This window comes from Solanum dulcamara, chromosome 9 (assembly GCF_947179165.1).
Source record: "Solanum dulcamara chromosome 9, daSolDulc1.2, whole genome shotgun sequence".
Classification (NCBI taxonomy): domain Eukaryota; kingdom Viridiplantae; phylum Streptophyta; class Magnoliopsida; order Solanales; family Solanaceae; genus Solanum; species Solanum dulcamara.
Genome location: NC_077245.1, coordinates 72,231,277 through 72,254,488, shown reverse-complemented (window position 1 = coordinate 72,254,488; position 23,212 = coordinate 72,231,277). Strand labels below are relative to the sequence as shown.

The window sequence follows — 23,212 nt, the reverse complement described above, 5'->3', positions numbered from 1 at the left end:
GTGGAAAACCCAAAATAAAGTTTAGCTTCTTTATAAAGACACTATACATATACGAATAATTATTTACCTTGAATGGTGTATATAACTTAAATCCTATTACAAGTTTAATCAATAACGTAACTTTGAGGATGTTGTGTAAATTTTCAATTTCAATAGTTTTAAAGGGAAGCCTTGACATAGCTAGAAAGGATGTTGTTATGTGACCTGGGGATCACAAGTTCGAATTAAACAACCTCTTACAAAAATGTATAGTAAGATTACGTACAATAAATTCTTATGATTCGATCCTTCATCGAACCTCTCGCATAGCAAAAGCTTAATACACCAAATTACCTTTGTTATGTGTCACAATCCCAGACGCCTCAACTACAAGCAAGTCGAGGTTGACAAAAGATTAACCTAAACCCCTAAGTGAACATGCCTGATGTAATCCCACAAGTAAAGTCTGGAAAGAGTAAGATGTACTCAGACATTTACCCTACCTTTGCGGGGTATGCAAACCAAATACAACAGAAACCAATTGCCTTACTCATAACAAATAGTGAACCACAAGAAGTTACTTTTACATTTCACTTGAGTTAACAAATGCTAAATTTCACTTGTTCTAATATACAACATATAAATATGTATAACATGAGAAACTTACAAAGGGCAGAAAGAATCACCTCATTGAAACCTAAATGACATCATATAATTGTTACAACCAAGATAGGAACGTCTGATTATCCACCTGGAGTAGATTACCACTTTTGAGATCTTAAATAGACATGTGCAACGTCTAGTGTATATGTGCTCGTGGGGCATGAGTGAGCCTTTGAACAAAATGTGCCCCATGAAATGTCAAGATAGATGCTATTGCTCGTGGAAAATCTGACGTCATGATCATAACCAAGGTCCATCCAGAAACAAAACAATCTCCTTTGTTTACAGTGTCCTCCTTGACGGATGGCTTTAGACAAGAAAAACCTGGTGTCCCATTTGTTTACCAATAACTTCTGAATAATGGTCGTTATAATTCAGACGCTCCCAGAAACTTGACAGACCGAATTCTCCATGTTTGGGCGACTTAAGATAACACAGATACAACTCTTTGATGTTCTTCGAAAATGATTTCCTCATGTTAAGCACCTGCAAACATCAGATATTTATTTTGTACTTAGTTCCTTATCTCCAATCTCTCAGAAGAGATAAAATACAACTTTTTCTGCAGTAGGTTGATTTATTTCCATATATGGCATTCCCCCAAAACAAAATGCTGAAATTTGTACATACAATTTACTGTTTGAAAGAGCTTGTATTAGATGTCAATTTTAGAAGAAATATGAATGATTGGGAATGCGAGAGAGCATGTAATATCTATAAGTTTTTGGGAAGTTGTCAGGGTTGCACATCTATACTTTGATAGAGCTGTATTATATCCTCTATTTTAGAACAAATATGAATGATTGGAAATGCCGGAGTATGATTTCTACAAAATTTTCAGAAGTACTCAAGGTTGCACATCTACTGATGGAAAGTAGGCTTGCTTCACTATTGATAATCCCCAAAGAAGAGGGCTACATTTACCTAGAAGAAGTTAATTATGCTGCATCCAGGAAGAAGCCACCAATCATCTTCTTTTTTTTTTGCATTGTCCTATTACCAACAAGCTATCGCAGCTATTTCTCAATTTTGCTGGTATCAAATGGTCTATGCCTAGGAATACAAAGGATCTTTTGCATTGTTGGTATAGGCAGGGGCTGGACAAAGCAAGAAACAGCTGGTGGTACACGATTCCAGCATGTATCTAGTGGGTGATTTGGAGGGAAAGGAACTCCAGACATTTTAAAGAGAAGCAAAAATCAGTCGAGGATTAAGTTAGATTGTAACTTGTTATTTCACTTTTGGTGTCAAAAGGAATATGCAAAAGAGGCAGAAACTTTACTAGATTTCATTGTCCCTAAGATTAGCAAATGGCTAGTTCTTTTGGCTTTTTCCCTCACTTGTACAGGAACTCCAGCACTACCTTTGTGCTGTTTATGAAAATAACTATTACCTGATAAATGTCTCCTTTCAGACAAGATCGAAAATCCACTGCAGATTGCAAGATACTTCGTATAATGCTGGCAATATGTTGAGTTTCCTCTGACAAGAAACATCTGCAAAGGTTCATATTGAAAACAATCATAAAATACATCAGACAGAATTTTTTTTATCATCAATGACAAACTGAAAAGTGAAGTCAGGGACTTGTGTCTAGAATAGGTACGGTCATGAGCAAACCATTCTAAAGTCTTTAAAGTCAGTTATATGACAAGTGGAAAACCTTCAATTAGTGAGGAATTGACTTTAGCAGTAAGAACTAAAAGCTTCTATTTATTTTTTATTTTTTTTGTGTGTGTGTGGGAGGGGGGGGGGGGGGGGTTACTACCATATTTAAGGGTTTATAGTTTTCTACACATATCTATACCAAATTTACTTTGAATAAATTAACTTTAGGAGGTCAAAACAGAAGCTTTGGGACAGAAGCAGCAGTCAATTTCATCAACAATCTGTCAGCTAGTCTTTCTCTGGAGAACTTTTCTTTTCATTTTTACCCAACAAAAACATCCGCAGTGTAGTCCCACAATATATTGTTGTTCACTCCATTTTAATAGGTTGCTCATTTAATTGGAACAATTGGACGAAAGAAAGGTAACAACTATAAGCTAGATAATTGTAATAGCCTATGTGTCCTGCTACTAGTAGAGTACAATAAGGTCTCTGTAGAAGATAAAAAATATATCATAACAAAACCAGTTAGTGCTGTTCAGCTTCACATGTGCTTTTTTCTTGTCAACATTCATAATTTAGTTCTATGAAATATAGATACATTAGCCAAAAGCAGATTCAAGCTTCTTAAAAAGAACAAGTGGAATAAATACATACTAAAGTAGAAGACTACAAAATGTGATACGCATGTCCATCCTTTTCATTCTCATTAATCACAGAAGAGGAGAACTACAAAAAGAGTCCAGTGTCTCAACCAACATTGACAAAGTGAAATGTAAATACACTATAAATATTCATCTTTCTGACTAGCCCTCGCAAATGTTTCCTTCTGCTCTCTGCACCCTCCCTCCCCCCTCATGCACACATAGCCGCCCGATATTCTCAAGGTCACTGCTAACTGTCATTTACACTGGTCACATCATCTTATACCCACCCGCACTCCTATTCAATCACAGATCATATTCACTTTTTTTCATTAGCTTAAAACTGTGGCAAAAGAACAAATCTATAGCTGCAACAACTTGATGATTAAATCCCAAAGTGTTGTGATACAAATTAAGCACCAAACTATCGCATCTTTCAAAAGTATTTTCATCCCCCATTTGTGTGAATGAGAGAGAATAAGAAAAGTGACCAAAAGTCAATCTTACATGCGCAGGGAGTCGTTCAGATATGCCATATGTGCAGAATGAAGATCCATCATATCTTTGACCTGATACCAAAGAATGTATCACAAGTGTGGAGTAACATCTTGAACAACGTCAAAATGACAGAAATCTCAGAATTGAATTAATAAGAGTTTTTTTTTTTGAATAATTTAGAATTACTATCAGCACCAAGCACCTAATGCTTAAATAATGAAGCATTAAGGGCTTAAAACCTGTTTGAACCATAGAGACATACTAGAAAATATACCTTCGAGAAAATAAACTGTATTTCTGCAGAAAGAGAAAATATAGCTTGCATTGCTTAACAAATAAAATGAGAACAACTTGACCCTTCTGTATGGTAAGTTCTGAATACGTGACCCAGTCATAGAAGAAGGGATGGAAACACGTTAAGAAGGATTGGTCAATATGCTCATTTAACTTCTAAATTAAGCTACCAGAAGATGAGATAAACATATATGTTCATAAAGCTTTCAAATTTCCAAGCATTCAAAAATTCATCGATGCTATATCTCAAAATTAATATTTATTATTGACCAACACCATGTTGAAGAGACCAACTCAATTGGCAGAGTCCTATAACCAAGACTACACTATCAGGGTTTTTTTTTTAAAAAAAAAAAAAGATACTTATCCGTTATAACCAAAAGGACAACAGCAAAAGTTTATTGATTTTCAACAGCTAATTAACTCATCCAAATAGGTTCACATATTGGGCATGAAAAGCATAAGATGTAAGAGCTTGAAATCATTCTAAAAATCATTATTGTAAAGCATACCATAGGCTGCCGAAATGCAGTAGATTACAAGATTAAGACTGATGAAAGGCTGATAATCAAACCAAACAGCAAATGAAGGGAAAAATCATTAAAACATAGATATAAGGTGCTCCTAACCTTATCCTTAAGAGAATGCATGAACCGACACCAGGACACATGAGATAGTTGTGATTGTACATATTGTTCCAACGTAGACACAAAATGATTAAGCTGGTGCCTGGAATGAAATTCAGAAACACGTAAGTAAAACAGAATAACTCACAGAAGGAATGACAACACTCGGCACGTATAGCATACACGACTGGAGCAGAAAATCATGGGATAAACTTACGTTAGACAAAAGAGAAGAGATTGAAGTATGCATGAGACAAGTGTCTTACATCTAGGAGTTTTTATGCATGGTTTACACATCACAAGTGGTGGTTAGACCGGCTATGTTATATGGGGCGGAGTGTTGGCCAGTTAAGGTCTCCCACGTTCAAAAGATGAAAGTTGCCGAGATGATAATGTTAAGATGGATGTGTGGGCATACCAGGAGCGACAGAATTAGGAACGAGGCTATTCGGGACAAGGTAGGAGTGGCCTCGGTGGAAGACAAGATGCGGGAAATGCGACTGAGATGGTTTGGGCATGTGAAGAGAAGAGACCCAGATGCCTCAGTGCGAAGGTGTGAGAGGTTGGCGTGGATGGTTTTAGAAGAGGTAGGGGTAGGCCGAAGAAATATTGGGGAGAGGTGATTAGACAGGACATGGCGCAGCTGCAGCTGACAGAAGACATGACCTTAGATAGGAGGGTGTGGAGACCCACATTAGGGTAGAAGGCAAGTACATAGTCACGGTATTCTATCGTATTAGTAGACGCTTTAGCAAACTATAATTTCTTGTTCTCTGATGTCTGCTATTATCTATTACTTTCAGTACTTTCCGTAGTTTCCGTACTTTGATTACCCTAGTTTATTTGTAGCGCCCCCGTTATTTGTCTTATCATATTGCTTTGAACTTATTAACCTCTTAACTTCTTAGCCTTATCTAACGTCTTTTTATGCTTTATTGAGCCGAGGCTCTCCCGGAAACAGTCATCCTACCTTGGTAGGAGTAAGGTCTGCGTACAATTTACCCTCCCCAAACCCCACGTTGTGGGATTCCACTGGGTTGTTGTTGTTGTTGTTGTTGTAACATTGTAACAATCAATTGGGAGTTTCTCGATTTCATTATGCTAAAAATGGTTTTTGGTGCAAATGGGAGGAGGTGGATCAGATTTTATTTTGCATCTCAACAATCAGGTACTTGGTCCTCGTGAATGGAAAACTGTGTGGTTTCTTTGGTAGTTTGAAAGGAGTGAGACAGGGAGACCCACTATCACCTATGTTGTTCATTCTACTAATGAAAGCATTGAGTAGGATGATGGATAGAGTTGAGGTGGGAGGCTATACGATGGGGTTTTCTGCTGCAGTTGTGGAGCAAGGTATTATGAGGGTGTCACATATTTTACTTGTTGATGATAACTTAATTTTTTGTGATGCTGAAAGGGCTCAGTTGGAGTACTTGAGACAAGTGTGATGGTAAGACTAGACACTTCAATGACATATTGGAGGAACAAAATGCCTCAATGGTATGTTGGAGGGACATAGATTCTTATTTCCTAATTTCCTTGAGGCTCAAAAATCTTTCATTTGCATTTAGCATGGAGCATGATTGCGACCCAGAGAGTGATAAGGCGCAAAGTACCTAGTTCTCAGTTGCTTTGCCTTGCGTTTCCAAACTAACCAAGAAATGAATGGTGTGCACTGATCATGCTTCTTAGGTTTCTATCAAAAGAAACTCTATAGCTACATCAAAAATATCTCAACTTGGAACAAGCTCAGGAAAAGCTAGCATCTTTCTGCATAAATAATAGCACACAACCTCTTAATAAATAAACATTTTCACACATCTGAGCACGTACAAGAGAGAGCAACATCATGCAGAAAAACATGTCAGAAACAAAAGCATGAGCATAATGTCTTGTGGTTATTCCTCGAACAATATATATTTTTCAAATACAGTTATTACTGGGCATGCCTTGAGTCAGATGATATCATGATAGCCAGAAAGAAAGAAGATAACTATCATTAAAATGTAAAAGGACCTCATTTCAGTTAAGATGGACAATTGCTTTGGTTCTGCATTGTCAAACATAGAACGTTGATTCTTCTTGTTCAATTGAGAGAGATCCTGTTCACAAAGACAACATATCAAAATTATTAGGTGACTTTAAGCATCATTTATGTATAATAATTTGGTTAAGCCAACTTTTAAAATTGCAGCTGAGATTTTAATGTGCAGAGTAATCTCTTGTTTTGGTTTTGGGAAGAAATGAATGTAAATACGCATCCTCAGTTTACGTGTTACATATTATCAGCATGATAGAGAACGGGTAAGATATAAGAGTAATACATTTCTTGAAGTACTTCTCCTCAGTTGAAAACCTTCAAAATCAAATCCTTCAGAAACTAACTAAAATGAGATGGTGTCCACTAGAAGCAAAGAGAACATGCAAAAGAAAGGAAATAATTCCTATTAAGTGGTATGCAGTGACTAAATCACAATTTCCAACAGTTAAAACCATCAAAGACAAATAAGCCTAGTCTCATTCCTTCATTCAACATAGATTCGTTTCATCAACCTGTGGGCTCCATAAATCAATGCCTTCACTAGGCATTTGACAAAAAAAAATGGGGATATCCCTGTCTCAACCTGTGTACACTAATGACAAGAAGAAATGAAATAGGAGTTTCCATGGTCACAAGGGATAATTTCAGTATTGAATAACTGCTTCAGCCAGTCAAGCCCAAACAGGCCTGAACTTGCTTTAAGTTCAACAAACTAGGTATAGATAAGTTTCCAGATTATGTTAAATCGTAAATATGCAGAGAGAGAAATCTGTAAAGAAAAGAAAAAGAGAAGGATTAAGCAAAGACAATAGAAACATACAATCTACGCATAACACATATATGCATGAACCACAAAAAATGGGACCAATATCAAATCAGTACCTTCAATGAGCGCCATACATCACTTAAAGAGAAAACAGCAAGCTTGACTTGCATCAGAAAACTAAAGATGTCCGAGTATATTCTCAATGCTCCAGGAGACAATATGATGTTGATTGGCCAATCAACTCGGTAACCCAAACCCAAAAAATCAAAGGAGTATATTCCTGCCAAGAGTAGTATAGTTCTAAAAACTGAACTAAAATGTCTCTAGAGGACAATGCACCATGTATACAGATATTAAGAAAAAGAGTAATGGACAGAAAAAAAGTAGAACGTGGCATGCAGATCCTACCATAAAATGTTCCTCTAGCCGAAACTGAGATGTTTGTCATATTACTCCCTTTCACATAGACATACAAACGGTCCTTATAAGGGTCTCCTTCACAAGAAGATCTCTGAACTGACAACTCAAGAATACCCTGAATTTCTGATATTCTCTTTTCAGCCTCTATGGTGTACCATTTCTGGTTTGAAGATATAACACAAATCAAGAAAAAGAAGGTAAAAAAACAAACTATGAAGTGGTAAAGAACATACATGATGCTGAAGAGAGATGACAAACAGATGTGCCCAATCTGCTAATTCCATAAAATGGTACCTCCTTAGTGCTAGCAAATGTTCTTGCAAACTAAAACCTTGTTCAAGTAATTTTATAGTCAATTTGCTCAAATATTTGTATCTAGAAATGTCAAGGAAAAATGAGAGGCCACACAAGAATGACTTTGTCTGCACACTCCCCAACAGGTAAAGGTTACTCAAAGAACATCGTGAGAATGGTGATTATTAACAAATCAAATCTTAAGCAAAAGAATCGTTTCTTTTCTAAAAATACTCTCCATAAAATTAGAGAAAGAGATGAAAATATAACTTTCACAGGTATAAACCAGCTGAAAACAATATCAAAGTTGAAGAGTCAAAGAGAAAACTAAGAGAACTATGGTCCACCAAGGTATGATGGATCTAAAAACAGATGACAGATGTCACAGCGGGAAGACAATGATCACTATTACAAACTTGGAGAAGGAAACTGGTTCTATAGAACTACATCCCGCTATGGAACAATAACCCTGCAACTCAAATACTTCACTGACCTGGAACTAACTGATTATTCATGAAAAACCATTCTCGGAGAGTGCATAAATCAGAGAAGTCTAAAAAAGTTTCCACTTCAAAATTCTAGATACTCAGACTTTATCAAGTATCATATCAACTATATAAATGAACGTCACTCGTTGAATAAAATTTTAGCACTACAGGTCACAGGAATATGAATTTGTACCTATTTCATTAATTTGTCACTTCTTAATGTACCCTAGGTTGATTTTAATATAATATGCTAAGTAGTCAGAAAAATGTAAATGGAATTCTTCTCTCATCAGGACTGAGAACAACATTGGAGGCCCACATTACTATAGTATAAACAAATAAGGGAATATAAAAGACAGTTTATTGCAGGTGTTAATAAGCTCCATTTCATGCATCTAGAGTACATAAGGATACTGAAGCAAAATCTCTTCTAACAAGCACTTTTTGATAATATGATCCAGCGGCATCTCAAGAACTGTCACCAAACTAGTCTTCGGATAGTTAGCAGTTGTACAGGAAATCTTGCTAGAATTAGCAAGCAGTCTCTCCCAACCACTCCCACCAGCAACATTTTCTAATGATGACACTTTTTCATAGAGGACCTTTGAACTTACAGAGGAACAAGTATGAGACAGCTCTGCCTTGTTCTCCAAGTTCTCATCAGAGTAATCTTTTAAGTTATGTTGACAACTAGTAAGAATGGCAGAAGTAGCTGTTGTACTAGTCAAAACAGAATCCCCAGCTCCTAACTGATCTCTAGAACTGGCAGAAAACTTTTCTATATACACCTTGCAAGGATCCTTAATAGATGTGAAATCAAAAAAAGGATAAGGTTCTCTAGAATCTCTTGCGCACATTTTTTCAGACTCCCTCTTTGGGTTAAGAGAACTTTTAGTCAAAATTGGGTTCATGCTGAAAAAGTCGGAGTGATGCTTCAGCTGCCATGATGGCAAACTTGTTGAACTTAAAAAGTTACAAGCTCTATTTGGATGATGATCCTGTTCATAAGCCTCAGGCACTGAAGGATTTTGAGGTAGAACTGAACCACCAGAATCTACATTCAACTGGACCCCAAATCTACAACTACTTATTTCCGGCTCAATCTCAAATGCATGCAACCATGTAGTCTTAGAGCTTCTCCTATCATTATTCAGAAGATTTCCTGGAAAGCAATCAGGCAGCCAGGATGTATTTTGGCGACTGTTAGTAATCTGGTTATCAAGGGTCTGCAACATACTTTTTTCCTCACTTCTATAGGGCAGAGAACTGTCACATGCAACTCTTTCACTGTTACTAACATCCGTGGAAAAACATGATATTTCCATTCTTTTACATGTTTCATATGAAACATATTCTGGAGGGCATGAAGTCTCATCGTGCGGAAATTTCTGCTTCTGTAGAAGACCATCATCAGTAAAACTTAAAGCAGATAAATAATCTGGTTTCAACTCCACAACATTGCCAGGGGCATTGCTCAAGAGATCAAAAACGCTTTGCTCCTCTGAATTATCTTCCCATGAACAATCAGATGATTCTAGGAGATCTTCAGTACAAGAAAAATCATTATCTATGCTAATTTCAGCTTCCATGGTGTTGTGAGGCCTAAAAATTCAGGTAGGATACTTTTTAGTGACAGGGAAGGACTTGTACAAGAAAACAGAAAGTTACTGACGAAATGTTCAGATCAGGTTTAACAGTGAGTGGAAAGAAAATACTCAGGTATGCAGCTCTAGGAACTCAACAAAGAGTTCAATGAACTCATTTAATGTAATAATATCCACTCAAAATATTAAGCCAATTTATAAGCCCCTAATAGATGCCCCTAACATACTTGATGTGGACTTACATGACTCAACCCCCTCCTGCACGTGCAACCTGATTTTAGGATTAACATGTTGACTTTAATGCGGACTTAGGAGTCTTAGAATGGGCTTTCTAAAGGTTGGCTCAATACCATGTGAAAAAAATCTGAACATCCAAGTCCAACAAAGTCTTAAGAATAATATAGGGCTGGATAGAGGTTGCCAACGAATCGGGGTAGCTAGCTACCAGCTCGTCTAACTAATGTACTGATGTAATTCCATGCAAATATGGCTACCCGGCGCAAAACCTTAAAGCAATGGGTGGAGTGGCCCAAATCTTTAAGACCTCATTGGACCAATATGGGACTGTATATATAACTCAACACCTTGTTGGACTGGTAAACCTTTTTCATCAAAGAGTTTAAACCGTCAAAAAGGGAGATTTTTACTTATTTATTAGGCCTTCAACACGTTCCCAGGTGCAGGGGAGATTCTTTTTCATGGACCGAGCAAGTGGAAGCTTTTTTTATGAAGAGTGTAGTGAAACTAAGCTTACTTAAATACCATGTTAAATTGGTAAACAGACTCACCTAAAAATTTAAATTGTTGAAGAGCAGATACTTTATTTATTTTACTTATTTCTTCAAAATGTCATACTTCAGATCATGCAAGTTTTCCTCTCTATAGTCAGAGCACAAAAGCTATAGAGAAAGAATGATGGATATATAGTAGATAAGCAATTAACAAAAAACTAGATTGACAGTCTTGGATGGAGGAAATAAGCAAGCACATGAGGACATGCAATGAAGCATATAAACGGGCACACTTACAAAGTTTGATCTCTAGTTTTAATTGAACATGTTTCCAAGTTGTCGCTAGTTGAAAACACTACAGGAGAGTTCAAATTCCTGGCAGGGTTTGCATATCTAAGTTGCATGTCTTGCAGAGATATCTGGGAAATAAAAAACTGATGTAAGACATGAAAAGGTTAAAAGGGGGAATGGAAGATTAACCTTGTTTTAATTCTAAATGCAATAGAAGGTGAGAAACTAGCATTACTGTGAAAACAGCTATTCTAATTGTCCAGATTACTTGATGCATCATAAAAATATCAAAGGATTTTGTTCAACAAAGAATATGTATCGAACTCATAGGTACTCCACATAAGCAGGAATGGCACCTCTAAAAGTTAACTTCAGGAATGTGTAAACAAAAACTAATACCTTTGGTGGTAAGAAACCATGTCTTATATGTAGTACTTTCCTTTATCTAGCGCATTCTTTGTTTTAAATATCTCATTTCTTCTCCTGTCTGTCTTTTAATAACATCTAATTCATTTCTCACCTATTATTACATTAGAAATACATGAGGGAAAAGGAGATGTAACACTTCTGCTGAGGGTTTGCCAAGACCTTATACTGGATCTCTGATGTTCACTTTTTTCCATCCATGGAAGCAGGACTTTGAAATCATCTACAGCAAAAATAAATTATATAGAACAATGGATGGTCTAAATCAAAAGCAAAAAAGGGAGAGAGGAAAAGAAACCATGCAGGAAAAGGAGACAAGAAAAATGGATCAAATTTTGTTTGGGGTCTGATCTAAAAAAAAAAAAGAAACAAAAGAAACAATTGGTAGTAGACCGTTGACTTTAATGTACATATATATGCAATTCTTTTAAGTTTAGAATGTCAAGGTCTGTTGTTGGCATCACATATTTCGCCAAAGAAAGCTTTTTCCTCTCTATTTCTGCCCGAGAGAAACTCGAATTTTTCTCCATTTTCTTATTTATCCTTGCTCTCCCCCAAAACTTCCCACCAAACACACTTTTAAGAAGAAAAAAAATCATCCACTCCTAATCCTAGAATAAACATGTCATTTTAGAGAATGGTTTACCCACAAAAAAAAAAGACAGAATTTTGTTTTAACTTCAATCATATTTTGTTGTTAGGAGATCATACAATGATTTTTTTTTATAACCGTGGTGTCCCGGCCAGCTTGCGCGTACCTCGACTAATTCTATGAGATACTTGTCACCTCCTACCAGCAACAAGTACCAGGTAACTCTGTCCACCAAGGCTAGGACAGATGGGAAGAAATCACCTAGTGTTCTTGTCTCTATTCAACCTGAGACTTCATAGTTTTCAACCCACTCCATTGACCACAAGGTCACACCCTTGGGTGCAGATCATACAATGATGCGAAGATCAAGAAGTGAAGAGTTTAATAACATCAAAAAAGACAGTGTTCCTTTACATGAAGTGAAAGTTGTGAACATAAACTCCAGATGAGGTTGAGCCCAATATCTCATTTTTATCCTAACCTTTCTCTTTCTTATCTTCAACCAAGCCGAATGAATCTAGACTTGGAACTCATCTATGAACAAACAAAATATGGAAAACTAATACCGAGCTATCAAAGGGTATTCAGCTTCATTAATAAAAGACCACAATCTGAACTTTTGAAACAAAATCCTCCACATCCTGTTAGGCCTCCATGTCCACATTTTTCAAGGCAGCAGACAAATTTAGAAAGAATCAACATTTGTCTTTAGTGTGATCTCGTCGTTCCCTTAATTTTTTCTTCTTATTTTGTCTGTACTTATTATTTAATAATCCTATTTTATCTTTTACCCTACCTTTTTATAGGCTCTACCATGTACCCTACTTCTTTTGTAGGTTTATTCTTCAAATTGTTGATGTGTGACATTATGTAACAACGAAGAATGATACGATCTATCCAAATATTGTATTCATTAAACAATACAGTATGATACAATACAATATATTACCAAACAATACGTAACAACCATTCAAACAGAGTGTAAGGTAAACAAGTAGGGGTTCAGTGATGATCCTTGTGCAGACCCACTGTCACGGGGAAACTCCTTTGTACCTCCAACTACTGTGCTCATATCCATGATGGCTCCTTCATGCATGTCCTTTATGACATTTATATATTTAATATGAATTCTTCTCCATCAGCCACCAAAGGACATTTCGAGGTACTCTATCATGCTTCCTCTAGGTAACGAACAATATGTATAGATCATTCTTTCTTTAGTGATAAATTTCCATCAATCTTCTTGGCAAGAATATAGCCTCTGTTGTAGATCTACCAGGCATAAATCAAAATTGGTCTTATGTCACTCTTCTTACATTTTCTCTCTCTAATTTAAACAGATTTCATACTTCAACTATACTAGTGCAGTATTTTCAGGAGGCAAAAGAACTCTTCCTTGAAACTTTTCACTGATAGTTGGGTATTACTAAAAGTAAAGCAGCTATGCAGACTATGTTTGACGACCCCACAATAAATTAAATACTAGATTATTTAAACTCAGTGGCATCTCCAATGTATAACAGATAACCAGAATAACCGCAGGAACTACCTCAAGTCAAAAGTGACCAGCAGAAGTAAAAGTCAGTGGTCCCAAAACTGGATATATTTAATTAGTAAATCTTAAATAGGATAAACAATCACAGAAAGATCATACTTTCTAAAAAGACAAACAGCACAAGCAATTAGCATTTATACAACATAGCTTAGTTATCCTGGAAAATTATTTCATGGAACCGAAAGCTGAAAAACAGGAACAAAGGGACCTTATTTCATGGTTCTACAGCTGTAGATACAGGGTGACAGCAAAAACTTTATAAGCAAGAAGAATTTGGAACTGTGGCCTCCGAAATGAAATTACCTCCTGAAATCTGAATTCTGACTTAGTGAAAACGTTGTCAATTTTCTCCAGCATCCTTTGGTAATAACTGTTTCTAGAAACTACCATCGTCTCAATAGCTCCTTTCTCAAATAACAAGGAAGATATGAAGCTTGGGAATTCACTTGAAAACCCACGGATTCCAGGAAGGAACTCTTCACGAATACCGTTAAATGGTCCAAAAGTATTACAGAACTCAAATAACTTCATTATTATTTGAAGCTGTTGACCTGCTCGGAAAAGCGGAAACAAACAATCCTCCAGAAACGAAGGCAAAACTCCCTCTCGCACCTGAGATATTGAGTAGCAGATGATAAAAACAGACTCCAAAGTCCAAAGTAGTCACAATAAGCATATCAGCATAAGAAGGAAATTATAACTCCAAATGACAGACAGTATTACCCTAACACTTGCTAATGGGACGTCACTAGAGATTCCAATGTTACCCAGCTCATGATCAGGTTGCTCGTTCGCATCTTCCACGATGAACTCATTAAAAGGATCAGTAATGCTACCTTCAAAAATCCATGATCTAATAAACCCACAGTAGGGTTCCCATGAACGTAGAAACAGGAACTTCAGGAGAGCACAATGGGCCGGATTAGCCACCTAGCCACAAAAAGCCAAGAAGCACTACCAATAATAAGCAAAAGAGACACCTTATTAATCTCTTACACCAAAAAGTTCATAACCATAAAATCCAACACCCCTGTTGCACCAAAAATGTAACTTTTTCCACAATGGAGAACAAAGTAACACTTGGGACTACACATATTATTGTAATAACAAAAATCAGGGACTATATCATTCGGACTAAATCAAAAGTTGCAGTATAATACCTAAAGTTACATAAGTTCCATTAAGAATGCCAAAATTTTCTTTCCTACTTACAAACATCTCTTAGCAGAATCATATTATCCACTTTGGATATTTCGGTAGCATTTCCAGGTGACAACATAAATTTTCGGCATTTTCACAAATTGTGAAAACAGGTTCACTTTCACTCTAGCCTCAGTTAAGTGTATGGACATGTCTCCTTTCCCCAAGTATTATTGCATTGCTCTTTTGTTACATACCTACTCATAACTAGCTGCTTTCCTCCCCAGATATAGAAAGAAAAGAAATATGCATCATGTAATCCATGAAGTAACTAACATCAAGGTGATAATCAAATACCTCGCGTGACTTGCTAACGTGCTCAGTCTAAGTATCAGATCAAAAACATACAGTTGATGAATGCTAACCTTTAGTTGTGTGTACAAGAAAGTGAGCAGAGCACCACTTCTGGGGAAATTATTAAACTCTAAGAATGCTTTGGCACTTATTTCTTCAAGAGATAATTCAGAGTATCTAAGAGCTAGATCACTCATATTGCAGATATTACCAAGCACATCCATCTGAGTTCTTAGTCCTGCAGAGTGCAGATAAGCCTCTAGCAATGTGATTTCACCATGCCCAACACTAGTAAAACAGCCTCCACCCTTAGCCTTCACGTGACGTCTCAAGTTGACAGAAGCATATAGTGTATTGAGGGAGGAGGTATACCCATCTAAAATTTTTGCCACAGAAACTGCCAAGGCCTGATTAACAAGAGTATGATTGCTCGTTCGGCATCCCACAACATCACTGGCATCATACTTTTGAACTTCATCCTCATTTCCAGCTAGACTTAAACATGTAAAATGATTGACAAATTTGTGAAGAAGGAAAATGATGCAACCAAAATGCCCAACGGATTTAAGTAAATTTCCCAAAGCAATGGTGCTTGAAGTCCGTGTCCACAAATTTGGGATATGATGGAAGGATCTATCAGCTGAGTCAAAACAAAACAACGCAGAGAGCTTTTGAATAGATATCAGAGCTGATTCTACACCTTGCAGAGCATCCAATGCCAGCCTCACCAAGCTAGACTCCTGGAACGATGAATGAAAAAATAATAGGTAAAGGGTCTTTTCATTTTCCAGAATTACGAAGTAGCAAAATAACATTTAGTTCATTCATTATAAAATGACAATATCACGAGAGATAAAGATATTGCAACTCTCTTTCTTGTCCCAAGAAAAAGAAATGGTTCAAAGAAAATAATACAAGTCAAAAGAACATGGCCCAACAAAACCTATCACAGCAACACACAAGTACAAAGCAGTTTCATAGATTGTACATTATGCACTCAAACTGGTAAATTGCCGCTCCATTTTCTTGTTTAATAAACAACAAGAAAAGGTGAATTACAGTAGAAACCCACAAAATATTTGAAAATCACACTTAACCATTAAACTTTAAACTGTTGCAATTAAAACATTTATCAATTACAGCCATTGCAACTTTAGAACTTGGCAAAATCCAAACTACAAGAGGAAACAAAATTCACCTTTCCGTTAAGTGTCCTATTACACCAGATTTCCCAACCTCCCCTTAATTTTAGCTTTCAAATAAATTGAAACAATAATAAACACTGCAAATAATAATCTTGTAACTGGATGTGAATCCCAATTGCTCAATTAACCTTGCAAATTAAGTCCTTGCAATTTTAAGCAAGTGTTTTTAATAGGTGAAAAATGTTCAGCAGCCAAGCAACTAAAGACACAAAAAGGCTTGTACATCAGTCACAGACCTAGGAAAAATAAGGAAAGCGAGAACCCTAGACAGGAAAAAATAGCACAAAACCAGGTTATAAGGAGTTGTTTGGTGTGAGGTATAAGGTATAATGATTCCGGGATAAAATGCAGAATTATTTTATCCTGCGTTTGGCTGGACAAATTAGGTAGTCCTTGGATTATTTATCCCATCATTTATACCATAGTGATAGGATAAGTTATCCCATATATAGTGGGATAACTTATCCCGAGAAATTAATCCCGGAATAACTTGTTCCAAACCAAATGACCCCTAAAAGTATTCTTTTAAGGTACTCTTATTGAATCAAATTTCACATTTTTGAATTGCGCGAATTTTTCAAAAGTTTGGAACAGTCAATCATACTGCAAAATATAGAGCATGGAGGGGAAGCTAGTCACCTCACCTCTCTTTCTTAAATCCGCCCTTCTTAGTAGTATGCAACCTTTCTTTCCCAACTTCCTTCCAGAACAAATTTGACACATACATATAATTAAATTTATCACAATGTTTTTGAGTTTTCTTTTGAACGTATTCAGTCTTCTTCCTCTTCAATAAATCCTGATCTATTTGATGCGATCTACCAAAATTTAATCCATCTATTAAAAGCAAAAGAAAAGAATAGACAATGCTCTCTAAACAGGGAGCAGCAATTTGGTGATAAATGACAAACGAGCTTTTTCTAAAATTTCAATCTGGCACCACAAGATGCAATTGTATCAGCATTAACGCACCACATCCCACCATAACTACAAAGTTAAACGTGATTGGGCGAGGTGGTATGAGGACCGGCGATCCTTAAGTAGTCCTCGTGTTGCATTCCTCTTATGTTCCAGAAGAATGGTAAAAAACATGAAGATGCAAGACATAGAATTAAAATAAATGGTTAAAATGGGCAAGTGTTATAGAAGTGTTATATGCTAAGAGGATACCTACCAAAGTGAAAAACATGCTCTATAGGATTAACCTTGTACAATGCCGCTTGCATTTCTCATCGGATTGACAGAAAAAGAATAAACTTTTAGGACAAAAAATCAAAATAGCCCATACAGAAACAGCAAAGACGCACATAATTCAATCGAAAATTGAGCAAAAATGGAAAATCTAAAAGAACATTGACCAAAAAGATGCTATACAAATACACAAGTATAAAACAACACCCCACCAAGCTATACAACACTAAATTAATCATGTACATTGCATTGATAGAAAAAGAATAAACTTTTTGGTCGAAAAATCAAAAGGGTCCTCACAGAAACAGCAAAGGAGCACATGATTCAATTGAAAATCTAAGAAAATTGGAAAAATCTCAAAGAACATTGCCTAAAATGCTATAGCAACACATAAGTATAAAACAAAAAAGAAAAATCTTTTTGGTTGAAAAATCAAAATGCTTCTTACAGAAACAGCAAAGAAGCACACAATTCAATTGAAAGTCGAAGAAAAATGGAAAATCTCAAAGAACATTGCCCATAAAAAAATGCTATATCAATACATAAGTATAAAAACAACCCACCAGCTATACAACAAGTAGTTAATCTAGTACATTGCCGATAAGCAAATATCATCGAAAAGAAAGAAACGAAAAACTGAAAAGGGTCCTCACAGAAACAGCCGAAGTTGAATATTGAACATGGGAAAACCGGTTAGTATCCATAGAAGAAAGGCCGCTTTCTGAAGGAATTGATTCCCATTGTGTAGGTGGCACATACGGATCTTCCAACTTCAATTTCTCAAACAATGAAGCCAAATTGGTATCCACTGCCATTGAAATTAAAAACTGAAAATTCAAATCAATTTTACATCAGATTTCACTAGGGTTTTGTGAGATGATTGTAGAGGAAGAAAAATGGGTTTTGGGAATTTTGAACAATTTGAACTTTATGGGTGTTTGATTCTTGATTTTACTACTACTACTACTATACCAGTGACATTTGTGATGAACTACTATGCAGAAAATCAAGAAAATATGGAGGGCAAAGAGAAAAGAGGGGTGAAACCGTGAAAGAAACAATTTTTATTTATTTATTTGTATTTTGGACCTTTTCCCTCCAATTTTGAAGATAAATCTTTTCTCGAGATGGGTAGTTGGGTGTACAATGCATCTCGTGTTCATTAATTTTTAGTGATAAATGTACTTAAGAGGATGTATTATATTTTTTTCTAAAACAACATTTCTACCTCTACCTCTAGAAGGTAATGGTAAAGTTTGCGTACACTTTATTCTTCTCAGATTCTATTTTATGGAATTTCACTAGGTATGTTATTATTGTTATTGTAATACTGACTGATTTCACGATTTGAACTTATAGTTTATAAGTCAAACGAGATAATATTGTTATTTCTCCAGCAATGTGTACAAGAGTCGAAATGATACTAGAAGAAGAAGCCGATTTTCAAATAAGTTAATGAGATTACTCAATGTTTACAAACAGGTCAACATGACGATGATTGTCCTTTCTTTTGCATGGATGAAGTTATTTTTTTCTTTTAATAATGAATTAGACTCGATAAATGATCAAAAAAGATTAAGAATTCAATTTGATACGAAAGATTAATTAAAATGTCACTTCATATTTTTTTCTTGAACAACACTACTAATATAACTACCACAGTTGTATATAATGGGATGTGTGAATTTGTTTACTCTTAATCAGATATTTCAATATGATTTTAAAATTAAAAAACACTTGATCTTTTACGTAACGCAAATATAAATTAATTAGATCACCATGCTCTCTTAATATCCCTATAATTATAAAAATCATAAGTACATAATTATTTTTAACAAAGAGCGTTCTATTCTCAAGGTTGGACCTCTTGACATGAATAAGGATCAATGTCCAAAAATGGTATACGCGTTTTTGTGTGGTTTAGATTAATCAAATCCTAAAATGGATATTGGATCAAATTAATTGGATCTCCAAATGAATATTAGATAGACACTAGTTGTGTAACACAAGAAAAAAGTCGAAATTACCACTAAAAAGTAAAGATAGAAATATTGAAAACACTTTTGAATTTGCCACAATTATTAGTTTCGTCATTGAATTGTTGACAGGATTAAAAACACCTCTACTTAACTATCTAAACATAGATACACCCCCGATCTGCCACATGATATAACAAGTGGTCTCGAATTCTTGTAGAAGCATGTGACTCTTAATAAAAAATTGAAAGAGGTGTTGAAAACACCTCTAAACGTGATGAAAATTTGGGAGTGTATTTCACTCATGTTGCAAGATTGAAAATGTATTTAAGTTCAGTTTGCCAAATAAAGAATTGTATTCAGGGATAAAATTAATAATTCGCGCCGAATTTAGAAGTGTTTTCAATGCTTCTCTCAAAAGCAAAATCATACTTCTCAATACAAGTCAAAGTTAATCAATCTTAAAGTGACTATAAATTTTATATCCGATTTTAAATTAATTAAATCTTATTATAAATATCGAACATCCAATAAAAATTAAAAATCAAAAGTCTGACCTCTAAAAAGTAAATCACCAACTCGAGTGGGAAATCATTAAGCAATTGTTCTATCTTTTTCTTTTTCATTTTTCATTAATTCAAAACCCATTAGCTGGCTAATTTAGAACCAAGGGGATCAACTTTACAAGATTTTGTATTATCTTATGATAAAGAAAACGAATAAAATAAACTTATAAAAAAAGAATTAGAAAAATAATGAAAGTCCACATTGAAAATCATTCCAAAATTTCACATACCAAAGAATATATTCCTGCAATTTCTTGAAGAAAGGATTCTAACTTCTATACGTAGACAAAGGTAGTCCCTAACAAAAGCTTTCTTTAAAAAATAAAAAATAAAAAATCAATAGGGGATTAAAATGTTTCAAAATTAAATTAAATGAATAATAGCAATTTTTATTTCAAGTTATTGCAATATATAACTAAATACATTTACTTGTAATATATGATTTTTGATATGCAAAATATTTTATGTATCGAACTATCCTAAAAAAATATCAATAAGAAAATTGGAGCTATCTAACGATATGTAATCAATATCTTTAATCATAACACAAATATTAAATTGCATGACAAAGAATTCTTTAAAACTACAAATGCACATTATTTTTAAGAAAAAAAGGAAATTAACACTTTTAGTCCCTTAAATATTGATCAATTTTAATCTTGAAGTTAAACATATTTAACCTCTAATTAATTGATATGAATCCTTCAGAGTTCTGATTGTATAACGGTAAACTTCACAAATTTAACGGTTTATTAAGTGCTAAATTCAATTATAAATGTGACTCCATCTTTCAAGGTAATATAATTCTAAAATAGTCTAAAAAACACAAATGTTAGTTAAATGAATATTTGACGTGCTTACCTAAATATTACAAGGACCTAAATAAGAAATCGTTGATAACTGAGGAATCATAAGTAGAATCGGCAAAAAAAATTATATTTATCTAATTTTATTAATTAAATATTTTTGACATGTCGGCTAATTTCAAATCTTTTTTTAATTAGTTTCACCATTTAATTACCACATGTTATGTTAAGCTTGTAGTGTTACTCCATATTTGACAGCAGTATAATAATTCTAAAAAATAATTCAAATATAACATATATCCTACGTAAAGGGATCAAAAACAAACATTCAATTAAATGAAGGCTAAATGTGTTTACCTAAATATTACAGGGACCAAATAAGAATTTAATAGTAACTAAGGGACCAAAAGTGCAATTATTCCAAAAAAAAATTAAAATAATTATGACATGTGGTTAAGTTCAAGTCCTTTTTAATTAATTTCTCAAATATTTGGTTACCTATTCAAGAAGAAAACTCTAAGCTAACCAAAAGCAAGAAGTCTATAGACAAAAGAAAGGCATGAAAATAAGTTAAGAATATCTAAATTCAAAGAAAAACTCTTTTAAAAAAATTCTTATATGCATAATTATGTGTATATATATAACACAATTGATTCAATCTTTTATGTACCAACAACTCCAAAAACAAGAACAAAGTTTATAACAAGAAATTACAAATTTCACATATTAGCAAAAAAAGAAAAAGGAAAAAATGGATTCAAAGAGAGCTGCACCAACACAAGTTTATGAAGATTTTGTGCCAACTACAGAGTTGGTGCAAGAACAAGACTCTGATACTCTTCTCCTTGATCTCACAGGTGATCTTCTTTTATTATTATTTTTTTCGATCGAGGAAATGAGTTGTCGTCTCCTTATATTGTGTTTTGAGTGTTTTTTGCCTCGTATGTCAGCTTTTGAGGTTGAGTCAGACTCAAAGTTCATTTGCTTATAGTTTCATGTTGTCGTAAGCTATGTTGCTTGGACTTTTCAAAAAATATTGCAAGGATTTTTGTTGTAGCTTTTGAGATTGAGTTAGATTCGAGGTCCATTTCCTTGATAGCTTCTTGTCGTAGTAAGATATGTTGCTTAGACTCTCCAGAAAATATTGTCGGATTCTCACAATATGCACTAGTTTTGGAGGATTTGACAAGTACTAATCGACATTTTTGAATAGTTCAAGCAACATAGGTCGTAAGATACGCTTGGATTTCGCCTGATAAGAAAGTTTATGTGACTTTAGACATTTTTAAAGAATCCGAGCAACAAAGAATATAAGTCCTCAGCACAAAGTCATTATTTTCATATGGGAACCCCGGAAATGATTATATGTCATAATAGGATGGAAATGTCCCATTTAATCTATGGCACTCTGACCTTCAAAAAATGTTGTTGCATCCGTGTCAGATCCTCAAAAAAATACATAGGTTTTGGAGGATCCGACACACACCAGATGGTATTTTTGAAGAGTCCGAGCAACATAGAATTTCAATATACCTTATTTTATGACCTTTTTTCATATTCTTTGTTCATGTTTGATAATCTGTTATACATAAAAACATTGAAATTCTGCAGGTTTCAAAAAGGAACAAGTGAGGGTTCAACTGACCAGAACAGGAATTCTGAAGATCAGTGGACAAAGGCCAGTTGCTGGAGAGAACAAATGGCTTAGGTTCCAAAAGGACTTCCCTATTTCACAAAATTGCGACAAGACGAAAATCAGTGCAAAGTTTGAAAATGGCATTCTTTATGTCAAACAACCAAAACTGATAACTTCATCAGAGAAAAAAGCTCAAGAACTGCCAACCTCTGATGCACAACAGCCCAAGAAACCAGCAGTTGAGCCACAACCAACGCCTCAGAAGAAAGATGAAGAACAAACAAAAGGCGAACCAACACCAACGCCAACACCAACAGAAGAGTTGCCTAAGCATCAGGCTACTAATGCTGACAAGCCAGAAAAGATAGAACCAAAGACGAAAGAAGCTAAAGATCTCGCGGAAAAAACACCTGCTGAGAAAACCGGTGCAAGTAGCATTGTTGAAGATGGAAATAGTCCGAGTTATGTGTGTAAACTTGAAAAGGATACAAATATTGGAACTGCAGCTGTTCTAGCTGAAAAGCTGAAGATGCCAAGGAAATTGATGAACATGATTCTGATTGCTCTTTTGTTTCTTGGAATTGGTCTATATATCAGCAATAAGATGAAATCCAACAATTAAATAGCTGAAGAGTGACGGGTTTCGTCTAGTAACCAAAACTAGAAGTTGGGATACTTGCATTTCTCCCAGCTCCTGTGAGTGTGAATGAAGAAAACTCACTGACTACTACTCCCTTTTCTTCTCATTGCATTGCTGAATTGTATACATGAAACATTCGTTTCAAAAATTCATATCGAATAAAATATGACTTATACTAAGG

General features: G+C 35.0%; 2 protein-coding genes across 3 annotated transcripts; one reads left to right on the top strand and one right to left on the bottom strand.

Moving 5' to 3' along the window:
- Positions 1-505: 505 nt before the first annotated feature.
- Positions 506-18,474, bottom strand: LOC129902197 (uncharacterized). 2 transcript variants are annotated; one of them, XM_055977286.1, is made up of 14 exons: positions 18,061-18,474; positions 15,083-15,751; positions 14,241-14,447; positions 13,821-14,129; positions 10,951-11,072; positions 8,733-9,920; positions 7,770-7,911; positions 7,525-7,696; positions 7,233-7,396; positions 6,326-6,411; positions 4,316-4,415; positions 3,402-3,463; positions 2,036-2,138; positions 506-1,128 (listed from the first exon to the last, which is right to left on the bottom strand). In XM_055977286.1, exons 1-14 carry the CDS (start codon positions 18,220-18,222, stop codon positions 952-954), a joined length of 3,663 nt encoding a protein of 1,220 aa, XP_055833261.1. In that variant the 5' UTR covers positions 18,223-18,474; the 3' UTR covers positions 506-951. The 2 variants fall into 2 exon arrangements, 1 of the variants encoding a protein (XP_055833261.1); XR_008770059.1 differs by lacking the exons at positions 506-1,128; positions 2,036-2,138; positions 3,402-3,463 and adding an exon at positions 5,926-6,079 and having other exon boundaries at positions 4,327-4,415.
- A 2,938-nt stretch (positions 18,475-21,412) lies between these two features.
- Positions 21,413-23,210, top strand: LOC129902247 (inactive protein RESTRICTED TEV MOVEMENT 2). Its single transcript, XM_055977393.1, has 2 exons — positions 21,413-21,612; positions 22,367-23,210. The coding sequence occupies exons 1-2, from the start codon at positions 21,507-21,509 to the stop codon at positions 23,011-23,013; spliced, it is 753 nt and encodes a 250-aa protein (XP_055833368.1). The 5' UTR covers positions 21,413-21,506; the 3' UTR covers positions 23,014-23,210.
- Positions 23,211-23,212: the final 2 nt, after the last annotated feature.

Coding starts and splice junctions, on each gene's coding strand:
- LOC129902197 (XM_055977286.1), bottom strand. CDS start 18,222: ATGGCAGTGGATACCAATTTGGCTTCATTGTTTGAGAAATTGAAGTTG. Junction 11,073..13,820: donor CAGAATTCAGATTTCAGGAG/GTAATTTCATTT, acceptor TTTATTTCCCAG/ATATCTCTGCAAGACATGCA. Junction 4,416..6,325: donor TCCATCTTAACTGAAATGAG/GTCCTTTTACAT, acceptor ATTTCATTCCAG/GCACCAGCTTAATCATTTTG.
- LOC129902247 (XM_055977393.1), top strand. CDS start 21,507: ATGGATTCAAAGAGAGCTGCACCAACACAAGTTTATGAAGATTTTGTG. Junction 21,613..22,366: donor TCTTCTCCTTGATCTCACAG/GTGATCTTCTTT, acceptor GAAATTCTGCAG/GTTTCAAAAAGGAACAAGTG.